At 42.2% G+C, this 23,476-nt stretch overlaps 1 protein-coding gene across 5 annotated transcripts in view; it reads right to left on the bottom strand.

Moving 5' to 3' along the window:
* Positions 1-23,476, bottom strand: part of CNGA1 (cyclic nucleotide gated channel subunit alpha 1) — a gene marked incomplete at its 5' end in the record, with an annotated part of 48,803 nt that overhangs the window by 5,504 nt on the left and 19,823 nt on the right. For 2 of the 5 annotated variants that reach the window (XM_082728375.1, XM_082728373.1), the window contains 5 exons: positions 2,419-2,529; positions 2,619-2,660; positions 7,011-7,073; positions 7,416-7,541; positions 9,462-9,582. In XM_082728375.1, the coding sequence (XP_082584501.1) occupies positions 2,419-2,529; positions 2,619-2,660; positions 7,011-7,073; positions 7,416-7,541; positions 9,462-9,568 (449 nt within the window). Of the gene's footprint in view, positions 1-2,418; positions 2,530-2,618; positions 2,661-7,010; positions 7,074-7,415; positions 7,542-9,461; positions 9,605-10,386; positions 10,578-23,476 lie in introns of those variants that run through there. The other 3 variants (XM_082728376.1, XM_082728372.1, XM_082728374.1) reach the window with 3 other exon arrangements.

The following is a 23,476-nucleotide window of genomic DNA, read 5'->3' as shown; positions in this document are numbered from 1 at the left end:
AGATCACAAGCAGGCAGAGAGAGAGAGAGAGAGAGAAGGAAGCAGGCTCCCCGCTGAACAGAGAGCCCGATGCGGGGCTCGATCCCAGGACCCCGGGACCATGACCTGAGCCGAAAGCAGAGGCTTTAACCCACTGAGCCACCCAGGCGCCCCATTGCCTGAGATTTTTTAAACATCCTTGTTGTATTGTGATGTTGCAGACATTTCTATCAACCCAACTCCTGAGAAGGAATGGTGCCACGGATCATGCTAAACTCTGGATACGCCATAGACCTTTTTGGTAGGTTATGGGTGGTAAGAGAATGAGGCGTTGCCACTTCCCCGACCAGGAGACAAAGCAATCAGGAACTATGCTGTCAGAGGGAACTCATGGCTTCTTTCTCTCTTGTATGGAAAGAAGAATATAACACAATCTAATAAAAAGTCCTTGTTGATAAGCATCTGGGGAAGGATGAAGAGGCAATAGAGGGCAGAGGGAAAGCAAGAAGGCAGGAAAGAAGGAAGAGAAAAAGGAGGGAGCGAGGGAGAAAGGAAATATATGGTCAAATGGAAAATTTTTTAAATTTTCTAGGGTCAACCTACATTGGGTTTTGGCAGGGGCGGGAGTTGTTGTTGGTGGTGGTGAGGTTTTTTTTAAGGGCTTTTTAAAAGATTTCTTTTTAAGTAATCTCTACACCCAACACGGGGCTTGAACTTACAACCCCAAGATCAAAAGTCACATGTTTTATTGACTGACTAGCCAGGCACCCCAAGCCCATATTATTAAGAATTTTTCCCTTTTGGAAAAGTTTTAACAGCTTTCCAGCAAGCAAAAATAAGTGAATATTATCTAGTAAAGAGTTTTTTTTTTTTTTTAAAGATTTTATTTATTTATTTGAGAGAGAGACAGTGAGAGAGAACATGAGCGAGGAGAAGGTCAGAGAGAGAAGCAGACTCCCCGTGGAACTGGGAGCCCTATGTGGGACTCAATCCCGGGACTCCGGGATCATGACCTGAGCCGAAGGCAGTCGTCCAACCAACTGAGCGACCCAGGCGTCCCAAGAGTTTTTTTTTTTTAAAGTTTAGAAAACCCCAAAGATACAGATGTAGTGAAAAGAAGGGCCATCTGTACCCCAATGTTCATAGCAGTAATGGCCACAATCGCCAAACAGTGGAAAGAGCCAAGATACCCTTCAACAGACAAATGGATAAGGAAGATGTGGTCCATATACACTATGGAGTGTTATGCCTCCATCAGAAAGGATGAATACCCAACTTTTGCATCAACATGGACGGGACTGGAAGAGATTATGCTGAGTGAAATAAGTCAAGCAGAGAGAGTCAATCATCATATGGTTTTACTTATTTGTGGAGCATAAGAAATGACATGGAGGACATTGGGAGAAGGAAAATAAAAGTGAATTGGGGGAAATTGGAGGGGGAGATGAATCATGAGAGAATGTAGACTCTTAGAAACAAACCGAGAGTTTTGGAGAGGAGTGGGGTAGGGGGTTAGGTGAGCCTGGTGGGTATTAAGGAGGGCACATATTGCATGGAGCACTGGGTGTGGTGCATAAACAATGAATCTTGGAACCCTGAAAAGAATAAAATAAAATTAAAAAAATAAAATAAAAACATCTTTCACTTGGATCATCAAACAAACAAACAACAACAAAAAAACCTCCCTTTAATAAAAAGTGAAAAGATAACTGAAAATATCACTCAGCCTTACCCTCATGAAATTCTAACCCTCAAATGTTTGTTTAAAAAGGATCTTTCAGGGGCACCTGGGTGGTTCAGTCGATTAATTGTCTGCCTTCAGCTCAGGTCCCACATCAGGTTCGAGTCCCACATCAGGTTCCCCGCTCAGTGGAGAGCCTGCTTCTCACTCTCCCTCTTCTGCTCCCCCAATTGTGTTTGCTTTTACTCTCTCTCTCTCTCTCTCTGTCAAATAAATAAGTAGAATCTTAAAAAAAAAAAGGGGGGGGGGTGTCTTTCAAATGGTTGGTGCTGATAAGCATTTGATCTACTCTCAAAATTAAGCATGGCTTTTGCAAGGAAATTTGCTTACTTTTGGATTATTTGCCACGCAGTATTTATGACTCAAAAATGTTAATAAAATTGCTACATTTTTTATTTCAACTCAAAAAATTAATGTTAAGTCCCTAGGAACACAATTTTCTTGAAACCTAAATATCTCTCAATGGTAAATTTATCTTCACCAGAGCTTCAGAAAGATAATTAACCATAGCATTTTTGATGAGAAAACTAAGAATAAAGCTACCACTGCTCATTTTAAGGAAATTAAAAAAAATTGATTCACATTTTATAACAACATATGTAGTCTTTTACTCAAGGCTTCATAACTATAAACTTTCAGGAAATTACCCTGCATTCAAAATCCATTACAAATTTGTTCCTAACTTCAATGCCACTTACTCTTCTTTCTTATCTTTGTCTTTTTCCTCTTTCTTTTTCTTCTCTTTTTCCTTTGCTTTCTTCTTTTTCTTCTCTGAGTCCTTTTTGTTTTCATTTTTATCATCTGATTTGCTGAAAAGTGAGAGATGAAGTCAGTAATAAGATACAAAAATGTTATGGGCCCCAAAACCTGGGATTACTCATGCCAAAGTCTAACTTACCCCTTCTTTTCTTTTTTCTTTTTCTTTTTCTCTTTTGGCTCTCTAAAAAAGAAATGTCCAAGTCACATCATCAAATTACATTCTGACTTCCATTCTTATTTACTTTTCTCTCCATTGAGCCTTGAATTCAGAAACCCATGCTCAGAGACCAGAAATTTGGTTTTCTGCTGGAGAGTTCTACAAAAATGGGCATGCAGCCCAATGACAAAACACACACACACACACACACACACACACACAAAATTTCCTGGGTTAGTCCATGTTAAAAATTGAAGGAAATGGAGGTGGATAAAGGCATAAACCCAACAAGGGAAATTTAGGAAGCAACAGCTACCATGGGTGCAATTTCAAGGCCTCCAGGTGTCCAAAACAATTATTATTTGAAGTTTAAGTTTCTTGATATCACTTATAATAATTTATTATATATAATAATATATATTATAATTTATTATTATTTATTATTGAGTAAGAGCTTTGAAAAATTTCAAGAAAATGCCATCAATTTTATTTAGAGGGATAATCCTAACTGTGGCAATTTTTCATGAGTAGTCAGAAAGCTCCACACCCTAGAACCCTAATTCTTAGAATCATTTACTGGATTTGAGATCGCCTTTTTCTATATGCAATTTCTTCTGCAGTGGAGAATATGTGATTACAGGCGTCTTCCTACAGTTTGGCTCTCTCCCTATCAGCTGAAGGATGAAACCTGGAGGCAGGCAGATCTAAGGTCAAAAATAGGTTGCCATCGCTGGCTCAGATGTCTTGGGAAAGAAAGTTTATTATTCAGACATGAGTGAACAGGCATCTCACAACCAGGAGGGTAGGCAGAGAGGTAGTTACAGGGAGGGAGCTAGATCTAGGCCTCCAAGTATAGGTTAAGAGTTGGAGACATTGAGAAGAAGGGGGGGGGATGTTAATCGGAAGAAAAACTTTCAGGTGCAAATGTACAAATGAATTTATTCTGCATATGAATAGCCCAGCAGAAATGGAATGCTGCTATTGAGGAGGAGCAGGAAACAGAATGGACAAGGAGGAGGGGCTCGGCACCTAAGGTCGTCATGTACAAAGGGCAACACAACATAGAACTGGATAAGGGAGAATTTGTTGCTATGAGAGCACACCCTTGTGATACAGGTTTTAACACCCTAGCACAGATCCTAAGAAATGGTGCTGACACGCTGCTTGGATGGCTCCCGGAAGCTCAGAAAAGGGGACGGCTCATGCTAAGTGCAATAAAATTACAAACGGCCATGGCAGAGGGTAGAGGAAGGTACAAGAAAGACTCAGAGAAGTGATATGGTTAAGTAGACATCCCAGATAAGAAAGACAGTCCACTTGCTGACTATGGTCCCTCAGAGGGCTCAGAGGACACAAAAATGATAAGAAATGTGCTGGTGGGAGGGGCACCAGCATCAATGAGAAACTCAGTGGTACTGTCCTCTGGAAGCCAGGGCTAGGGCTGATAGTGGGAGATGCTTAACTGGGTACAGAACTGGGTTTCCTGAGAGCAATAGGGATGACAGAACCTGGGAATAAGTGATCAGTGGCAGTGTTTACTCATCAGAAGAGAGTTGGGTCCAATAACTGTAATTAACATTAAGGGGAGCAGGGGTAGGCAGAGGATTTATCCCACAGAGAGCTATGGAAGAGGTTAATAGAATCTATTCCTAGATAGATGCACATCCCTTTGGCTTGTCAGGGTACTGTTTAACATATACAGTCACAACAGATCAGGAATGGATAATCAGAAGATTGAGAGCAACTTAACCCAATAAAAAGTCATAACCTCAAGCATAGTTTCTAAACCTGAGCCAGCTCAGAAATGAAATCACTGACTGAAGAATGAAATCACTGACAATATATGACTTATGGGGCTTCCACTGGGTCTAAAGACCCCCACTGTGGTCATTTCTCCAGTTCCTCAGTGTAAAAGTGGAATATATATGTTTGGACATTGGTAGAACCCTCATCCCTACAAGCTCCTTGGCTTGTAGAAAAAGAGTTGACGATAATGGGGTGCGGGGGGTGGGGACAAGTAGAAGCCCTCCAGCTGCCCCCCACCTGTTGGCTGAAAACCATATTGCATCCTGGACAGGAAAGAAAATGCAATCCTTAAAGGCCTCATGCAGGCAGGGCTGGTGGTTCCTTCCCACCACCATTTCATTCAATGTCTGTTCCCTACAAAACCCACATGGATACTAGCAGCTGGCAGTAGACGAAGGCAAAATCAACCACAGAGTAGCCCCAGCTGCAGCTGCCTGGGCTATTGTGAAAAACAATGCTCTCGTGTGATCTAGACCATATACCCAATGTTCTGGGTCAGTCATGGTGAGTGTGTGATTTTTTTTTTTAATCGCTATTAGGGAAGAGGAGCAGAAATAGTTACGAGATGGAAAGCAGCACACGGGCTATGTTGTCTCTCCTGCTCAATGTCATGACACAGCCTAGAGGGGCCTGGACCATCTGGACATGCCTCAGAATGTCACACTGATCTACTCTATCAATGCATCGTGTTAATAAGGCCTGGAAAGAGGATTAACTAACCATGGGACAGAAAATGGCTATTGACCATGAGCTGGATTCTGCCAGAATTAGCAAGTGATAAGGTTGTACAGTAATCCATCCCATGATGAAGTGGAATATCTGGGCTCAAGCATGGGGCACAGTAAAATCCCCCCCCACCATGAGCTCTATCACTGTTGTATCAGCGCCTATCCCTCAGCTCTTCACCATGGCCATAGGCGGGGGTCTTACAGGAGGAGTTGAAGGAGCATGGTCTATGAATGGCTCAGCCTGACATCCGGATACAAGTCAAAATGGGCTGTGTCTACACTATAGCTCTACTTAGAGATGACCCTAGAAGATAATTAGTAAAGTCAATCTTCAAATAACACAGCTTCAAAAGGTGCACCATCAACTACTTGGTATGTAAAAGGAAATAGCCATGTATGGGTCTGGGAAACAAGGAGCTTAAGTAGGAGAGACTCACATGAGTGTGTCCTTCTCATCCCCACAACTTTATGGTCTGTGGAACTACAGGTTTCCAGATGGATCACGTGTCTTCCAGGCAACACAGTTAGTGTCTCATTAAACATTAAGCTGTGACTACTCCTCAGGCACTTTGGGCCCCCCAAAAATTGATAGGCAAGAAAAGGAGTCACCATACTGGCAAAAGTAACTGACTTCTTTCATCACAACTAGATAGTGTTGCTGTTGTACAATGTGTGTGTGTGTAGGGGAGGGGTATATTTGGCACACAGGTGATCTGCTCTGGTGTCTTTGGTGTTCTTCAGCCCAGTTTTAGTGGTAAATGGACAAATAGAGCAGGTATAGCTCAAGAAGAGTATGGTGATGACCAGGGCCCCAAATGCTTTAGGGAGAAGAGTCTATATCATTCATCCCATGAAGTAAATCGACTAGACCAGCAAAGTGCTGACCAGAGGTGACAGGATTCTAGAATGTGTAGGAAAGGAGAGCATAAGCAATTTCAGTTAAAGCCTCAAGACCAGCTGCAGCTGTCAGGGACCTAGGTTTATCTCATTAACCATCCTCTTATAAGCTTTCTCAGGAAAAAAGAGCAGGACTCCTGGAGGAGGTATATTCCCGCATAGGATGAATTTTCTATATGAGGAAATTGGACACGAACATTGCAAGAAGTGTGTTGTCCTGATGCATTAGTGCACAGAACTCTGGCACTCATTCCCCACTGGCCAAAAGTATTGGTTGCTGACAGCTCACAGCTCCCTCTCCTTTGGCTGGCCTTGGCTGACGGAGGCCACCAGACTCAAAGCTATGCCCCCCATCCTATGGGCTGCCCTCACCCAATGACTGAGCATGTGCAAAGGCCCAGTCCTGTTGCCTAACTATGACCCAACTCTGAAGGGGCATCCCTCCTCTAGAGCTTCCCATAGCAACTCTATCCCCCCGTGAAGTTCAACTTCTCTCTCTGCCCAGTCCTGCTCCCCACTCTCCTGGGAATCATTCCTAAGAGCACTCCCAGTAAACCTTTGCACACACACCTCCCTCTCAGAGATTGTCTCCTAAGGAACTTGACCTGGGGATATATTGGCCTAGAATAGAAAGGATGACTGATATTTCATTTCTTTTTGTCCACAAGGAGGGGCAATTGCATTGACACTACAGACAATGGCTTCCTGTATGTATTCAAACACATACATATACATACATACATACATGCTGCTTTTAATATAGGTAGCCACTTCTTTCAGAAATAAATAACCAGATAACAAAATAGTAAAATACTATAGCCATTGTATCAAATAGAGTTTTCCTAATAAAGATCTCCTCTGCAGCAGATTCAGATACATTCCTACCTTCTTAATGGTGTTCTTTAAAAGCACAGCTTTGGTTTTCTATTGTAAATGTACTTACGGCTCCTTATTGCTGCTGTTGTTAACATTGAAAAGCGCAAGGGCACCAGGCAGGTACTGCTCCCTGGAAAGTGAAATCACAATAGTCACCATCTGTATAACATCCATGGTAAGAAAAGTCATAGAGGACTGTGACATGAGGTTCTTCAGGGACAGAGACAGGTCTCAGGGAAAATGATCATCAGGAGCGTTGGTGACTTAAGGCCCCCATGGATATGAATAATCATCAGGTCGTGACAGTTTCCCAAGAGAGGAAAAGGATAAGCAGCAAGTTATTCCCAAGATCCTGTGAAGTGGCCTGGGTAGCAGAAACATTTGCCAAGTGCACGAAGTGGAGGAATAGAATACCTTTCTTTCATCTACATAATAGTTTAAAAGATCAGGAGGCATAGATCATCGTGCTCACCTCTGTGATGGCCCCCCTCTGTGTGAGTTATGTTTACGGGAACCCCTTGCATGGGGGTTTTCATTCTCTGATTCTTCAAACATGGAGGCGCTGTCATCATCATCCTCATCATCATCAGAAAAGGAGCTATGGTCCAACAGGAGGCAGAGATGAATTAGATCAAGGTTTTACACCATTATGAAGGAGTAACATTTCTCATTAGGAGGACCATGGCTTCATCCTTTCTCCTATCCTCTGAAACTAACATATAACTCTTTTGAATTAGAGTGAAATGAGAACTTTCAGGATCCATGGAATTAGGTAAGATATATGCACAATGCAGTAAAATGTGTGTAATTAAGAAACAACTTTTGGGACGCCTGGGTGGCTCAGTTGGTTAAGCAGCTGCCTTCAGCTCAGGTCATGATCCCAGCGTCCTGAGATCGAGTCCCACATCGGGCTCCTTGCTTGGCAGGGAGCCTGCTTCTCCCTCTGCCTCTGCCTGCCACTCTTGTCTGCCTGTGCTCACTCTCGCTCCTCTCTCGCTGACAAATAAATAAATGAAATCTTAAAAAAAAAAAAACTTTCAAAGAGCGCCTGGATGGCTCAGTGGGTTAAAGCCTCTGCCTTTGGCTCAGGTCATGATCCCAGGGTCCTGGGATCAAGCCCCACATCAGGCTCTCTGCTCGGTGGGGAGCCTGCTTCCTCCTTTCTCTCTCCCTGGCTCTCTGCCTACTTGTGATCTCTGTCTTTCAAATAAAAAAAAAAAAAAAGAAAGAAACAACATTCTAGGTCTTCCATATTTCTTTTGACACATTGATTAATGTTAATATTTATCAAATAGAAAGTATGAATCCGTGCTTTAGGTCACATTATACATTTTTATGAACAAGCCTGTAATAACATTTCTTCCCACAAAAAATAAATTCAACCACATTTATACATGCTCTATTCAGTTAGGGGTAACAACTTTATTGTATCTTTTATTTTATTTCCATCAATTAGTTAACATATAATATATTATTAATTTCAGAAGCGGAGGTCTGTTATCCATCAGTTTTATGTAATACCCAAGGCTTATTATATCACTCACTCTCCTTAATGCCCAACACCCAGTTACCCCATTCCTTCACCCACCTCCCCTCCAACAACTCTCAATTTGTTTCCTATAGTTAAGAGTCACTTATTATTTGACTCCCTCTCTGATTTCGCCTTATTTTATTGTCCCCTCCCTTCCCCTATGTTCACCTGTTCTGTTTCATAAATTCCACCTATGAATGAAATTATGTAATTGTTTATATAATTTCTCTGATTGACTTGTTTTGCTTAGCATAATAAAAGGTAACCACTTCAAATTATACTTTTAAAACATTTAGCATTTCACACTTTGTATTATTTTCACATTCATCTATGGCAATGCTTTCTCTGCAGATTTGAAATGTCCCATAAGAAAAGGCCTTGCCAATGAGTAAGGAAATATTTGACATAAATGCTTCTAAATAATGACCATAATAATATCTATGTTCATTTGTGAGACAAGTTATGCTATTCCAAAGTATAAATAAATGGATGAAATTAAATAAATTACAAAAATCAAGGTCACAAAAGTTAAACTGAAATTAAACCTAGTTAAATTTAAGAATGGTGGCTGGTATTAAAAATGCATGGAGGGGCGCCTGGGTGGTTCAGTGGGTTAAGCCTCTGCCTTCAGCTCAGGTCATGATCCCAGTGTCCTGGGATCGAGCCCGGCATCTGGGCTCTCTGCTCTGCGGGGGGGCCTGCTTCCTCCTCTCTCTCTCTCTCTCTCTCTGCCTGCTTGTGATCTCTGTCTGTCAAATAAATAAATAAAATCTTTTAAAAAAAATGCATGGAGAGGGTTGCTGGGGGGTGGGGGGGGTAGGGATAGGGTGACTGGGTGATGGACATTGGGGAGGGTATGTGCTATGGTGAGTGCTGTGCAATGTGTAAGCCTGATGATTCACAGACCTGTATCCCTGGGGCAAATAATACATTTTATGTTAATAAAAATAATTTTTTAAAAATGCATGAAAAAATACATGGATTTACCTGCCCACTCCATTTTCCATCCTTCTTATTTCGCTTTCAATATCTGGAGCAATCACATTGGGAACGTTTACAAAAGAGTACCATGTATTGATAATATTTTTCTTCATGGTAAGTTTAATATCTAGAGAGAAAAAAAAACCCATTAGTGGAAAGACTTTATTATTTACATATATAAACAAAACTTCTACTCTACCGTTTATCTAAGACTGTCATAATGATTTTATTTGGAAATTCTTCTTCTTTGTTTTTAAGATTTTATTTATTTATTTGACAGAGAGAGATCACAAGTAGGCAGAGACGCAGGCAGAGAGAGAGAGAGAGGAGGAAGCAGGCTCCCTGCTGAGCAGAGAGCCGGATGTGGGACTCGATTCCAGGACCCTGAGATCATGACCTGAGCCGAAGGCAGCGGCTTAACCCACTGAGCCACCCAGGCACCCTGGAAATTATTCTTTAATAGAATACAGATGTAGCCTAAACCCTTAATTACCACTAACGAGATTTTTTTGTGTGTATTTTTTAAAAATTCAAAAATACAACAGAGGTGCAGATTTTTTTTTTTTTTTTAAATTTTGGGTTTACCCCAGCTTTAAAATATTCAGGCAATGTAGTCATAGAACAGAGCTATAGAGACCTCACATACACATCAAACAAGTAAGAAAAAAAGTAGTAAAATAAAATACCAAAATGAATGTAATCATTTGTAAATGTCTCCAAGCATTCAAAAAAGGCGGGTTGGGGTGGGGTGGGGAGATTCTTGAACGGTATTCAAACTTTGGAGTGAAAAAGGTTGCGACCGATCCACATTTTTAGCAAGTCCTCTAAATTACTCTGATACATATCGTGCTCGGCTTCCCGTGCTTGCATTTCAGGCTTCAGGAGAACGCCAAGAACCAAGAGATCCTGAATTCCCTCAGGTATGTCCTACCTCGCAGTGGGTTCGAGCCCAACCTCTGGCTCTTGGGGAGGCGCGGTAAAGGGCGCGCAGGCGCACCGCTCCTCGCCTTTCTGGTGAGGCTCTGCCCGGACCCAGCGAGGACGCCCGCTGCATTGGGGACCGGCTCACGTTCATCCCCTGGTCTCCAGTGTGCTGCAGCCTCGTCACCCGCAACTTGGAGAAGTTCCTGGTGGGCGCGAACCGTGCGCCTGTGCGTAGGTTACAACGGCGGCTTTGCGACCACTGGCATTAGAAGCCCTGCTGTCCCAAGGGACGCAGCTGTGCCTAGGGCGCCCCTCCTATCCCCGCTTGCTGGGGTCACAGCGCTGCCCTCTGGGGATTTCATCCCTGGGGATGTTTCCTCCAAAGGCGCGTGAAGGAAAGCCTGAGGTCCAGGAAAATCCCTCGAAATGGACACCGGGTGTGCATCCCAGCCTCCTTTCTCCCGAACAAGGCTCCCCACTCTCTTAAAGTGTCAGGTCTCAGCAGGAAAAAAGAAAAATCAGTATCTGGTCACGGGCTCTGGCTCCAAGAACAGTGCTACGGTTTACTAGCTCTTGTACTGAAGGTGCAAGGCATGGTTTCAGCACCTTCCATGCCTCCGCCTTATCCTCTCTGGACAGCTGGTCATCTACACCCCCCCCCACACACACACACAACAAGCTCCTGGCCTGCCCTCCAGGTTTTTATTTCCTTCGTTATTTTTCGACCATGATTTCTGGGTTTGGACAGCAAACTTGACTTTGTCGTTAACAAGCAAAAAAACAAACAAAAAAAAAAAAAAAGAGAGAGAGAGAGAGAGAGAGAGAGGGAGGGAGAGAAAAGCAATCAAAGGATGTGGAAACGTGCATAAAGCACACCTCATTCTTTATACTAAGGGACATTAAAAAACGAATTGCTTTTCACAAAAGTTAAATCTCCAAGTGAGGATAGCAATCGATGGTGCTCTATATTTAACTCTGGCGTCTAAACAATGATGAAAATAAAGAGCAGCCAGTAGTCGAAAAGTAAATGGAGATTTTTGGTGATGTTAATGAAATGTGCATATGTTTTAAAATATAACTAAATTTGACTAAGAAGCAGCACTTTTTAGGAAGAAAGTTATTTCATTGACTCCTTTTCAGTATCTGAATGGATGTGACTATTCTGGCTATATTTATGGCATGCTGATTTGCTATTGACATCAGTGAACGCTCCCCCTCTGAGACCTCATGCCTCCTGACTAGGAAAGGAAGAACATATGCTTGTTTCATCCATCACAAGACAGAAAAGTTTATGTGAGTTAAAGGTTAAACAAAGACATAAAATATCCAATATGTCCGAACAAACCAAGCCAGGACCTTGCTTGTACCTAAGAAAAGAAGATTGAGATCCCTTGTCCTATAACTTCTTGGCCTAAGCTTTTTACATAGGAAAAAAAAAAATTGTTTTTAATTGCACAGTTACATTTTAATACCTATATGATATTTAATACATATATCACTCTAGTAATACAAATTTCACTCTAGGAAAAAAAGGAGAAAATATAAATGGAAAAATAAAGATACTCAAAATTCCACTCCAGACCTTAAAATTATTTATCAACATATTTTCCTCAATGCTTCTGTGGTTTCCTTTTTCAAAACAGTTTAATCCACCTCCAATTTATTTTGGTGTAAGGTCTGATGTAGAGATTTAACTTCATATTTTCTAAATGGCTAGCCAATATTCTAAAATGACACTTAATCAATAATCCATCTTTTTCCTACTAATTTGAAATGTCATCATTCTAAACATGCCTGTCAACCATAGAGATTTTGATAAAGATTTTATTTTTATTTATTTATTTATTTATTTATTTGAGAGCAAGTGCAAGGGGGAGCAGCGACGGTGGTGGGGGGACCAGGCTCCCCACTAAGCAGAGACCCAACTCTCAGGGCTTGATCCCAGGGACCGACCCCAGGTCATGACCTGAACCAAAGCAGACACTTAACCGACTAAAGTACCCAGGCACCTCAGGGAAACAATTGCTTTTAGAAAGGAAGTTTCAGTTTTCATTTTTTACCTGAATCACAAAAATTTCTCACTTCGGTGGGAATGTGGAAAACTGCACTGAAATATAGCAAAGCAAATGATTGGGAAAATCTTACGGACAGCTCAGGCAAAATTAATTTGGAACAAGAGCTATGAATGCCCAGGAAGCCGTCCATGCTATTGCTCAACATCAGGCTCTGTTTTAGGTTCAAATCCTGATTCTACCACTTACTAGTTGAATCTTATTCAATTTTAACATCTCTACAATCAGATTCATAGGATTTCTTTTGTATCAAATAGCAAAAAAGATAGGCTACATATCCTCGGTCACAAATCCACGCATGCAGACATAATTAACTGTGCAGCAGTGGTTCTCTGAATTCAGTAAGAATGATACCTATGAAACTCGTTTAAAATTCAGATACAAGAGCCCTGCTTTCAGAGTACGAAAAAAGTACGACTTTGTGCACATGAATCTACAATTTTACCAAGCACCGTTAGGTAATTCCGTTTCAAGCAATTCCTGAATCACACTTAATGCAATAGGGCTCTATGCTATGGGCCCTTGGCGCACTACCCCAGCCATATCTGTAATTCTGAATACAGTAGTGAGAGAGAGGAAATAACTGTCAGCAAAGGCTTCAAGGTTGTTGTTACTTCTCTGACATTTCAGACCTACAAATCTGAAACACTGAGAATCAATTTCCAAAGATAAAATCCTCAAACAAGTATTATACCAAATTCAATTTCATAACTTAAGAAATACAGACTTCCGGGGCACCTGGGTGGCTCAGTCATTTAGCATCTGCCTTGGGCTCAGGTCATGATCCCTGGGTCCTGGGATGGAGCCCAGCATCAGGCCCCCTGCTTGGCGGGAAGCCTGCTTCTCCCTCTCCCATACCCCCTTCTTGTGTTTTCTGTCTCACTGTGTCTCTCTTTGTCAAATAAATAAATAAAATCTGTAAAAAAAAAAAATACAGACTTTGATATGAAAAATAGCCTGTAAAAATCACCATATTAATAGAAAAAAGAAAAGTCATGTGATAATTTCAACAGATAAAGAAAAGGTATTTGACAAAATTCAACACCTATTCATAATATAAAACCTTAGCAAATTAGGAATAGAAAGAAACTTCCTCAACCCAATAAAAAACATGTACAATAAAGCTGTAGTTAGCATCATACTTAATAATGAAAGGCTGAACATGTTCCCCCTAAAGTCAAGAAAAAGGCTATTTTAGAGGTATTCAACATTTTCCTAGCTCTCTTACAGTAAGTCCTCAAAATATTTTAGCATATGTGCTGCTGAAGCGAGCACAGCCCCCAAAATATTTTAAAATAAAGAATAAAAAGCATCCACATTGTGAAGAAATAAAACTATATTTACAGATGACATGACAGTGTATTAGACCATCCTAAAGAATCTAAAAAAAAAAAAAAACAACTAGAACAAATAAGTAAACTTAGCAAGGTCTCAAGACAAAAATCAATGTAAAAATTCATTTTCTTTCTGTATGTTTGCAGTGAATAACTAGAAAATGAAATGAAAATGAAAATACAGGGCGCCTGGGTGGCTCAGTGGGTTAAAGCCTCTGCCTTTGGCTCGGGTCATGGTCCCAGGGTGTTGGGATCGAGGCCCGCATCGGGCTCTCTGCTCAGCAGGGAGCCTGCTTCCTCCCCTCTCTCTGCCTACTTGTGATCTCTCTCTCTCTCTGTCAATTAAATAAATAAAATCTTTAAAAAAAAAAAAAAGAAAGAAAGAAAATGAAAATACACATAGCAAGCAATTAATGTCTATGTCCATTTCGATACTAAATCCTATTTACAAAGTTCTCTGCCAGTTGCTGTAAGAAAGAAGCCCAAAGAGGAGTACAGCCATAAAGAGCTTACAACTAGTAGCAGGACAGAAGATGACAGCACCACACCAGACACATGGTTTGGGCCCATGAAGGGAACAAAAGCAAGTATTCATGACTGTCCATCACCTCTTTAATTTCCAAGATTATTTCTTCTTTGTTTCAAAATTTGTAGATCTTTTCATAATGTTATAGTCAAAGAAAAAAAGGATACTGGAATAACAGATATGTTTTAAACTCTAGCAGGGGGTGATTTAAAAAAAGAAAAAAAAATCCCTTTCAGCTAGATTATAAAGAAGTTCATAAGATGGCAGAGTATAAAAGCAAGGTCTACAATCAGGGTCTAATTAGAAAAATGATGAAATCGGACGTTCAATAGAGAGAGGTAATATCAAAAGCACTGGAAAACCTAAATAGGGAAACTGAGAAAACCCAGAGATGTACAGTAACAGGGCCGTCTCCCTGTCCTAGAGCAAGAGACATGCAGGGCAAAGGGAGTCTAAAACCAGCGCTTCCAGGCTGGAAGACAGAATTATTGTGGGAGATGCGTCAGGAGGCAAAGAATGAGTGGAAGAAATACTTCACCTCTGACTTCTGCCCTCCATCGTCCACAAGTGCCCCCCAGTAGCTGAAGCCAAAACAAAGCAGCGAAGCCTGGGAAACACAGATTTCAGGGAAGAGAAGGCAAAGATCTAAGCCTGAACGGAAATGAGTGCACGAGAAGATAGGATGGAACAGACGGAAGTAGGCTGGTGAAAGAGCCTTTCTTTCTGGGTAAAGAGGAATTCATGAGAAAACTCATGGGAATGGGAAAGAAGCTGTCAGGAGATTATAGATTCATCTAGTTTAACTAGAGGACACAGAGAACCTGGGGGAAATAAGTATGGGGAAGTAAGAAGACTTTGGCAAAAATAGGTGTTCCTTCTCTATTTCAATAAGAAATAGTCATAGAAGATTTTAAGGCATGGAATAACATTATCCCAAGGTACTTTAGGATGATTACTCTGGTAGCAGGTACAGGATAAATTGGATTAGATGCCTTTTAAATTCTTGCCATGGCATCTCAGTTGGCCCATACTGTTGCTCATCGATTGTCTTCCTATATCTGCAGAAGCTAGCCTGAGCCTCCTCCATTAGTTTAATGCCCTATTTCCAACCCCAACCCCAAGAGACATTCACTGCTTTGCTAACTTCTAGCCACATTGGTCCACTCACTGATAAAAATTATTGAAGGAAACATCCACATTTGAATGACCACACAGCACCCAGCAGAGATGTTTGCACTGAACAAGCACGTAGAGGATGGCCATGGAATTGACTCCAAGCCTAGGAGAAGAATCTGACGCTGTCCAAAAACTAAATTAAGATGAAAAAGCCACATGGTGTCTCTAGTCCTTCCATTCTCTCCTCCCATTTTCCCTTCCCTAGGGAGAATGCTAATAAACATTTCCACTAAAAATGTTTGTTCAACAGCTACTAGCAGCAGGAAATGTGTTAAGTGCTATGATACAACATGACACATGCTTAAAGAAATGCATATATGATTAATAAAACAGATAAGATATTTGATAGGTAAGTAACACCTTTGATGGAGGTTATCTTTAGAGTCTCAACAGAAAACAAAGATATACACAAAGTGGGGTAATTCTGTAAGAGGTTTATTTCCAAATGGACTGTTTATGAAGGTGTTCGGGTAAGGCAAACAGAAAGCACAGTGCAGTAACCCGGGGGCTTCTAGTGGCCAGTTACCACCCCTAGGCTCCAAACACAAGCAGAGGGAATGGGCGTCAGCCCTGGAAGGAGAGGGAGTATGTAGAGTAATGAGTTATGAGGCAGTAACGTCACTTAACACTGAGGGACACAGCCAGCACAGGGCAAGCCCACAGGAAGGATACCACCAGGGCACCCAACACCCTGACCTCATGTCTCCCTCCTCCCCCACCCCTGCTGGGGTTCCACACTGGGTGACCTCAGAGAGCAGGCAGATGCCTTCCATAGAGGGCAGTTCTCTCCTCCAGAATGCAGAATGCAGAAGGGTATGTTACCGGTTGAATTGTGTCCTCCAGAAACGGTATCTTGAAGTCCTAAGCCCCAGTGCCTTAGAATGTGACTTCATTTGGAAATGAGGTCTTTTTAATTAGGTGGGTCCTAATCCAGTATTACTGATGCCTCTATAAAAGGGAAAAATTTGGACACAGACAACCCCTCACACACACACACACACACACACACACACACATATGACTCTGTGGAGATACACAGAGAACACTGAGAGGATGGGGGGTTAGAATAATGCATTGACAAGCCAAGGAATGCCTGTGGCCACCTGAAAGGGGGAAGAGGCATGCAACGGAGGCTTCCCTGGTGCCTTCAGAGAGACCCTGGCCCTCATTAGACCTCTATGAGGTCCTTCTGGCTGTAGAACAGAGACAATACATTTCTGCTCTTTGAAGCCACCCAATTTGGGTGCGTTCATTATAGCAGTCCTAGGAAACTAAAGGTGGAAAGGGAGCAGGGGGTCCAACAGCCAATATCGAGCACATAGAGGTAGGTCGGGGTTCGGAGATGCTGCAGCAGCCAGGAGGAAATGCACCGAATCCTCTGCAGGGGCCGGAGATAAAGCTTCCAGAAAAGGCAAGACGAGGGCAGGCTTAGAGACAGAGCAGACACCTGCCAAGCCTATTACGATGTGGAGCAAGATTCCTGGCAGAAGCTATACGGTACGAAAAAACCAAACGCGTGAGAGAACACAATGCATCAGGCAATCCCTACAGACCAACTGTTTTCCCACCTGGTGCGACAGTTTTAGGCAGGATGAGAACAGGCATATGAGAAAGAACTTCTGTGCGTTGCCTGTTCTCCGTATCACTGGACCACTTTCTGACCAGAGGGACAATGAGAAAAAGGAAAGAAATGTCTGTTGAGTGTCTGCTAGAGGCCAGGTCTTCCATGAGGTCAGCACGTTGAACCCATGTAAGAACCCGAGGCATGGCTTTCTGTTCTTCATTTCACAGGGGAGGGTATGGAGCTCAGAGAGGTTAGAGGAGTTGCTCAAGGTCATATGACTTTCATTGTGGAGCTGGGATGTAAAAGCTCCACCCCACAGAGCTCAAGCTCTTGCTGCACATCTTATAAAAGGCGTCCTACAGGAACTTGGTCACCAGATGCCCCCAAGTGACCCTTCTTTGTCCTGCTTTGTTCCTATCAGGATGGTCTTCTCCATGAGAGTGTGTCTTTTGGATGTAGCCAATTATGGGCAATGTAAGGACATAAATTCAAAAAGCTTGTCTAAAAATAGCAACTTAGGGGCGCCTGGGTGGCTCAGTGGGTTAAGCCGCTGCCTTCGGCTCAGGTCATGATCTCAGGGTCCTGGGATCGAGTCCCGGTTCTCTGCTCAGCAGGAAGCCTGCTTCTTCCTCCTCTCTCTCTCTGCCTGTCTCTCTGCCTACTTGTGATCTCTCTCTGTCAAATAAATAAATAAAATCTTTAAAAAATAAAATAAAAATAGCAACTTAAGCAAAGGGATGGTTTTGGAGGGTTTTTAGCCTCCAATGATAGGCCTTAGGATCCCCAACTCACCTCCAAATAATACCTTTAAAAAAAAAAAAACAGTAGATTTGACAATTAAGCCTACCTTTAAGATTCATTTCTAGGCCCCACTTCTCATCAGATCTGTTCCTAAGCCCCAACTATATAGAAATTCTGAATCCACAACTGTCCTTAGGAAAAATACCAGAAAGGATTTTTCTGTAATTTCCCCTCAACTGAGTTCCTTAAGGGAAGGAATAGTTTTGGTTCGTGTTTCGTCTATATATCTGCAGCACTTAGAGCTGTGCTTGGAACCTAGCAAACACCCAGCGATGTTTGTGGAGAGAATGAATGGGGAAATGAAAGCCGGAGACCACGGAGCAGAGAATGGTGGTGGAACGACTCCTGATCATCTTTGCCAGGACCCCAAACTCTCCTGAATTCCCCTTCCCTGTCTCCTCTCTCTAGCACTTCCTCCCAATCCATAAATCCTGGTGCCATGAGTTGGAGTTGTAAGGACACTCGGATCTGATGATCCACACTGGAAAGGTAGTGTGGTTGTGAATCTCATTTTTCCATCAATTAGCAAATTCTGGGCCACCAAAGCTCCCGGGTGAACCAGACAAGCGCCATCTTGGACAAATCCACCCCGGTGACCGTTCTGTGACCCGAAAGCCTTCTGGAGCGCAGCCCCTCACCCCACATTCTTTCTTTTTGTTTACCCTCACCCTTAAGCATGCCCTTGGCATAATGTCCTTGATTTGCTCTGGAGATAGGACTGTGACACACACCTGTACTTGTTTTAAAATTTAAATTTAGCTAATTAACATATGAAGTATTATTGGTTTCAGAAGCAGAGGTCAGTGATTCATTAGTCTTATATAACACCCAGTGCTCATGGCATCACGTGCCCTCCTTAATGCCCGGCACCCAGTCACCCCCTCCCTCACCCGCCTCCCCTCCAGCAGTCCTCAGTCTGTTTCCTATGCTTAAGAGTCTCATATGCTTTGTCTGCCTCACTGATTTCATCTTGCTTTAGTTTCTCCTCTACTCCCCCATGATCTTCCGTTTTGTTTCTTAAAGTCCGCATATGCGTGAGATCATATGATGATTGTCTTTCTCTGATTGACTTATTTCACCCCGATCTCATCTGGTCTCAGAAGCTAAGCGGGTTCAGGTCTGGTTAGTAATTGGATGGAAGACACACACCTGTTTTTAAACATTCTCTCCTCCGTAGACCGGCAGCACTCCCAGCCTCTAGGGCTAGAGAAGCAGGTCTCAGGGGAGGTGGGGTTGCTGAGACAGGCCCAAGACATACTTCTGCCCAGAAGTCTCCTTAATAAGCCATTTCTTGTCAGGCTGGACTTGTCAGCCTTTTTCTTTGGTCCTATGGCTCCTTCAGCCTTTGGAGGCCTTTATACATGTACCTCCCCCTCACAGAACAGCTCCTAAGCGTGGGAGCCCCGGCCCCCTACAATTGTTTTCCCTGGGTCTTTCCATCTGTAGTAATAGTACCACAAAGGATACATCTTCCATATCATACACAGAAATTAGTGTTGCGTACAGTCCCACACAGCATCCTGCACTGCTCAGGAATTGAGGTGCCCAGACGTGTGCCCATTTTCTTGCATTAAAGTTCAACCCCCGGATGCCTGGGTGCCTCAGTGGGTTAAGCCTCTGCCTTCGGCTCAGGTCATGATCTCAGGGTCCTGGGATCCAGGCCCAAATTGGGCTACTTGCTGGGCGGGGAGACTGCTTCTCCCTCTGCCCGCTGCTCCCCCTGCTTGTGCACGCTCTCTCTCTCTCTCTGACAAATAAATAAATCTTACATAAAAATAAATAAATAAATAAAAGTTCGACCTCTTCTCTAGGCCAGTATCTCCCAATTCACTCATCCAGCTCTGCGCACATTCCCCAGCTCCTCTGCTATGGCTCATTCATTAATTCATTCCACCGACTTTCTGTCCCTCCCCTTCCATTTAAATTCCGAAGCGCCCCCTTCAGACCCTGTGTCCAGTGCGCCTGCAGATTTTCTCCTCCTGCCCTGTCAAGCCAGCTCTTCCAGACATTCCTATTTCTGTTCGCAGAATTGCTGTTTGAAATTTCAGTCACTTCAATTCCCTTAGAACTCGGAATTAGTCATCTGGGATTCTTTCCCTCCTGCCAGGCACTTCATCGAATCTTACCTATTCCGCTCTGCGTCTGTTCCTGCCCGCACGCCCATTGTTTCCTCCTAATTACCACCGAAATTTGTCGGGGGCCTGTTACCCCTTGTCTTCCACCAGTCTTTTAGCCGGTTTTTTCATCCCCAGCCTCACCCTCCCTCCAATCCAGCCTCCGGAGTACTCCCAAATTAATCCTTGAAAGGAGCATAAACTACTATGTTCCTATTCTAGAACCTTCCAGATTTTCACCATTGTCTACTGAATTATTTTTCTTCTGCAGCAGGGTCCCAACTTCCTTCTCTCCCCTCTTCTCCCTCCCGTCCTATCCTTTTATTCCTTCCAAAAAGATGTCCTATAGGGTGAAATAGACTGCAGTCAGTCATTAAAATAAGAAGGCACTTCTGTATGAACAGGTATTGAAAGTCCTCCAAGATATAATACACTACCAGGGGCAGGAGAAAAGGATATATGTATTATGTGTGTGTGTGTGCGTCTGTGTGTGTGCACGCATGTGTGTGCGTCTGTGTGTGTGTGCGCGCACATGTGTGTGTGCATGTGTATGCGTGTGTGTGTGTGTGTGTGAAGAGAGGGAGAGATGTAACAAGAATGTCATACCAGGGATTACTTGCTTCTAAGAAAGGGAACCATGGGTAGGACTGGGCAATAGGAATGCAAAAGGGAGTAGTTTGTACTTTTTAAATTTTGTGTCTTGTAAATTGATGACTTACCAGGTACACATAGGGACCTTGATTTTACAATGTGAAACAGTATAAAAATTTTATCATCCGTGGTTCCACCACCAGGAATTAATTGTGACCTTTCGTCTTTTGTCAAATTTATGTCCACACCTTTTATGGCTTATGAAAAACAAGAAAGCTTTATACCTTAAGTTAAAGCCCCATAAGAAGCTCTCCCCTCCCAGTCCCGTTCTTGCGGTCCCCCCTCCCTACCTCCCGGAAGCAGCCGCCACTGTAAATTTGGGGTGTATTTTAGCAGACCAGCTTCCCTCCTTTCAACCAGCTTCCTGAGCCTCCATAATCACGTTATACTTTGGGACATGTTAAAGCATATGGAGCTGTGTCCTCATCTGTGTATAATTTCACAGCTTGCTTTCTTCACTCAAAATTATGTTTAAAATTATTTATGCTAATATACACATTTTACAATACTGTTTGTAAATATTGCAGACTCTGTATATCATATTTTGCTCCCTTTTTCTATGTGTGTTTCCTCTTTCTATTAATGAGTGAGGTTATTTCCAGGTTTTTTTTGCTATTGTGAACAGTGCTGTAGTAAAATCCTTTGCATGCCTCCTTAGACACCTGTGCGAGAGTCGTTCTTAAGTCTATACCCAGAAGTGGAATTGTTTATTCTAGTGTCAGGTTAGTGGGGCTGGCCAAAGTGCTGCCCAAAGTTGAACTTCATTTTATACATTATACAAACACGTCATGTCCCCAACATCCTGGCCAACCCTTCATGTTGCCAAATTTTAAGGTTTTTCCCCAATTTGATGAGTGCAAACTTGTTTGCACCGTGCTTTTGATTCACATTTATGAGTAAAGTTGCAAAACTCTCATATGCCTATTGGTTATTCGGCTTTCTTCATAAATTAGATTTTACTATTCTTGGCCAATTTTTCTTCAGTTGGGTTCTTTGGTCCATTTAACATGTAACATATATTTAACAAATGCCTGCTAGACATCAGGCATTATTACTGTCCCCTAAGTGAATAAGGTACCCCTGCATCTCTATTAACTGCATTTTTTTTACCTTGCTAAAATCAAGATAAAATTCTGTCATCTACTAATGTCATTGGCATACTTGACTAATTTGTAAGTCCCTTAAATCACATACATATTTACTTATGTATAATTACAAAGATTACACAGCAATCTCACTCCTGTAATCCCACTGAACTACCATCACTACTATGTTATGATCTATCACAGACTGTATTGAGTAGTTCCTAAGCAGGAAACTACTTCTGGATAAAATTGAAAACTGAACTGAGAAATTCATTTTGCAAGGCTGACGTAATACGTAGACTTTATTTTTCATTTTTTTTAAAGATTTTATTTTTTTTATTTGACACACAGAGATCACAAGCAGGCAGAGAGGCAGGCAGAGAGAGAGAAAGAGAGAGAGAGAGAAGCAGGCTCCCTACTGAGCAGAGAGCCTGATGTGGGGCTTGATCCCAGGATCCTGAGATCATGACCCAAGACAAAGGCAGAGGCTTAACCCACTCAGCCACCCAGGCCCAGTATGCAAACTTTAAAGTATCAACTTTAAACAAGGATGGTTATGTATTATGCAGGTCAGAACACCTGCACTGCTAAATTATTCGCAGATGGCCGAAGATGATCCATCTCTGTATAGAATTCCTGGATATAGGTGCTTTCTAGAGTGGAATTCTGTGTGAAAGTTCCAAAAGATTATTATAAATGATGTGTTTGGGCTTTGTATGTTATTTGTTATAGTGACTCTCATAAGTGAAATATGTACCTTTAGGGCGCCTGGGTGGCTCAGTGGGTTAAGCCGCTGCCTTTGGCTCAGGTCATGATCTCAGGGTCCTGGGATCGAGTCCCGCATCGGGCTCTCTGCTCAGCAGGGGGCCTGCTTCCCTTCCTCTCTCTCTGCCTGCCTCTGCCTACTTGTGATCTCTCTCTGTCAAATAAATAAATAAAATCTTAAAAAAAAAAAGAAATATGTACCTTTAAAAATAAATGATGCTCTCTTCTCCATCAGGAGTCTAATCTGTTAATGCAACTAGTAAAATTCAGACTTCATAGAAAAGTCCAGAACTTATATGGACGACACTGTAAACAACAGTTACCTCTGAACTAGTCTGTTGTTCTCTATATTGTTTGAACTTTAGATATAAACATGTATTAATTTTATAATAAAAGGATAAACTTGGATATTTTTTCTCTAAAGAACGTCACTAAACAACTTGTAGAAATGTTCATGATATAGTGTTAAGCAGAAAAAACAGATCATTAAATAATATTTATAGTATCATCTCATTTTATTAAAAATTATGTATATGTGCATAGATAAACACCTTAATGTTAAACATGTTAAGTTTTTAGTGGAAAGATGATTAGTGTTTTTACTTTCTTCTTTGTGTTGTTCTGTATTTTCTCCTGGTTTATTTTTTTTATTTATTTTTTATTTTTTATTTTTTTATATTTTATTTATTGACAGAGAGAGAGAGATCACAAGTAGGCAGAGAGGCAAGCAGAGAGAGAGGAGGAAGCAGGCTCTCTGCTGAGAAGAGAGCCTGATGCGGGGCTTGATCCCAGGACCCTGAGATCATGACCTGAGCCGAAGGCAGAGGCTTAACCCACTGAGCCACCCAGGCGCCCCACTCCTGGTTTATTTTTTAAAATATTTTATTTATTTATTTGAGAGAGAGAGCATACAGTGAGGGGTGGAGGGAGAGAGGAAGAGGGAGAAGCAGACTCCCTGCTGAGCAGGGAGTCCAATCTGGGGCTCTAACCCAGACACTTAACCAACTGA

The sequence above is a fragment of the Mustela nivalis genome (assembly GCF_964662115.1).
Source record: "Mustela nivalis genome assembly, chromosome: 4".
Lineage (NCBI taxonomy): Eukaryota > Metazoa > Chordata > Mammalia > Carnivora > Mustelidae > Mustela > Mustela nivalis.
This window is presented reverse-complemented; position numbering and strand designations above follow the sequence as displayed.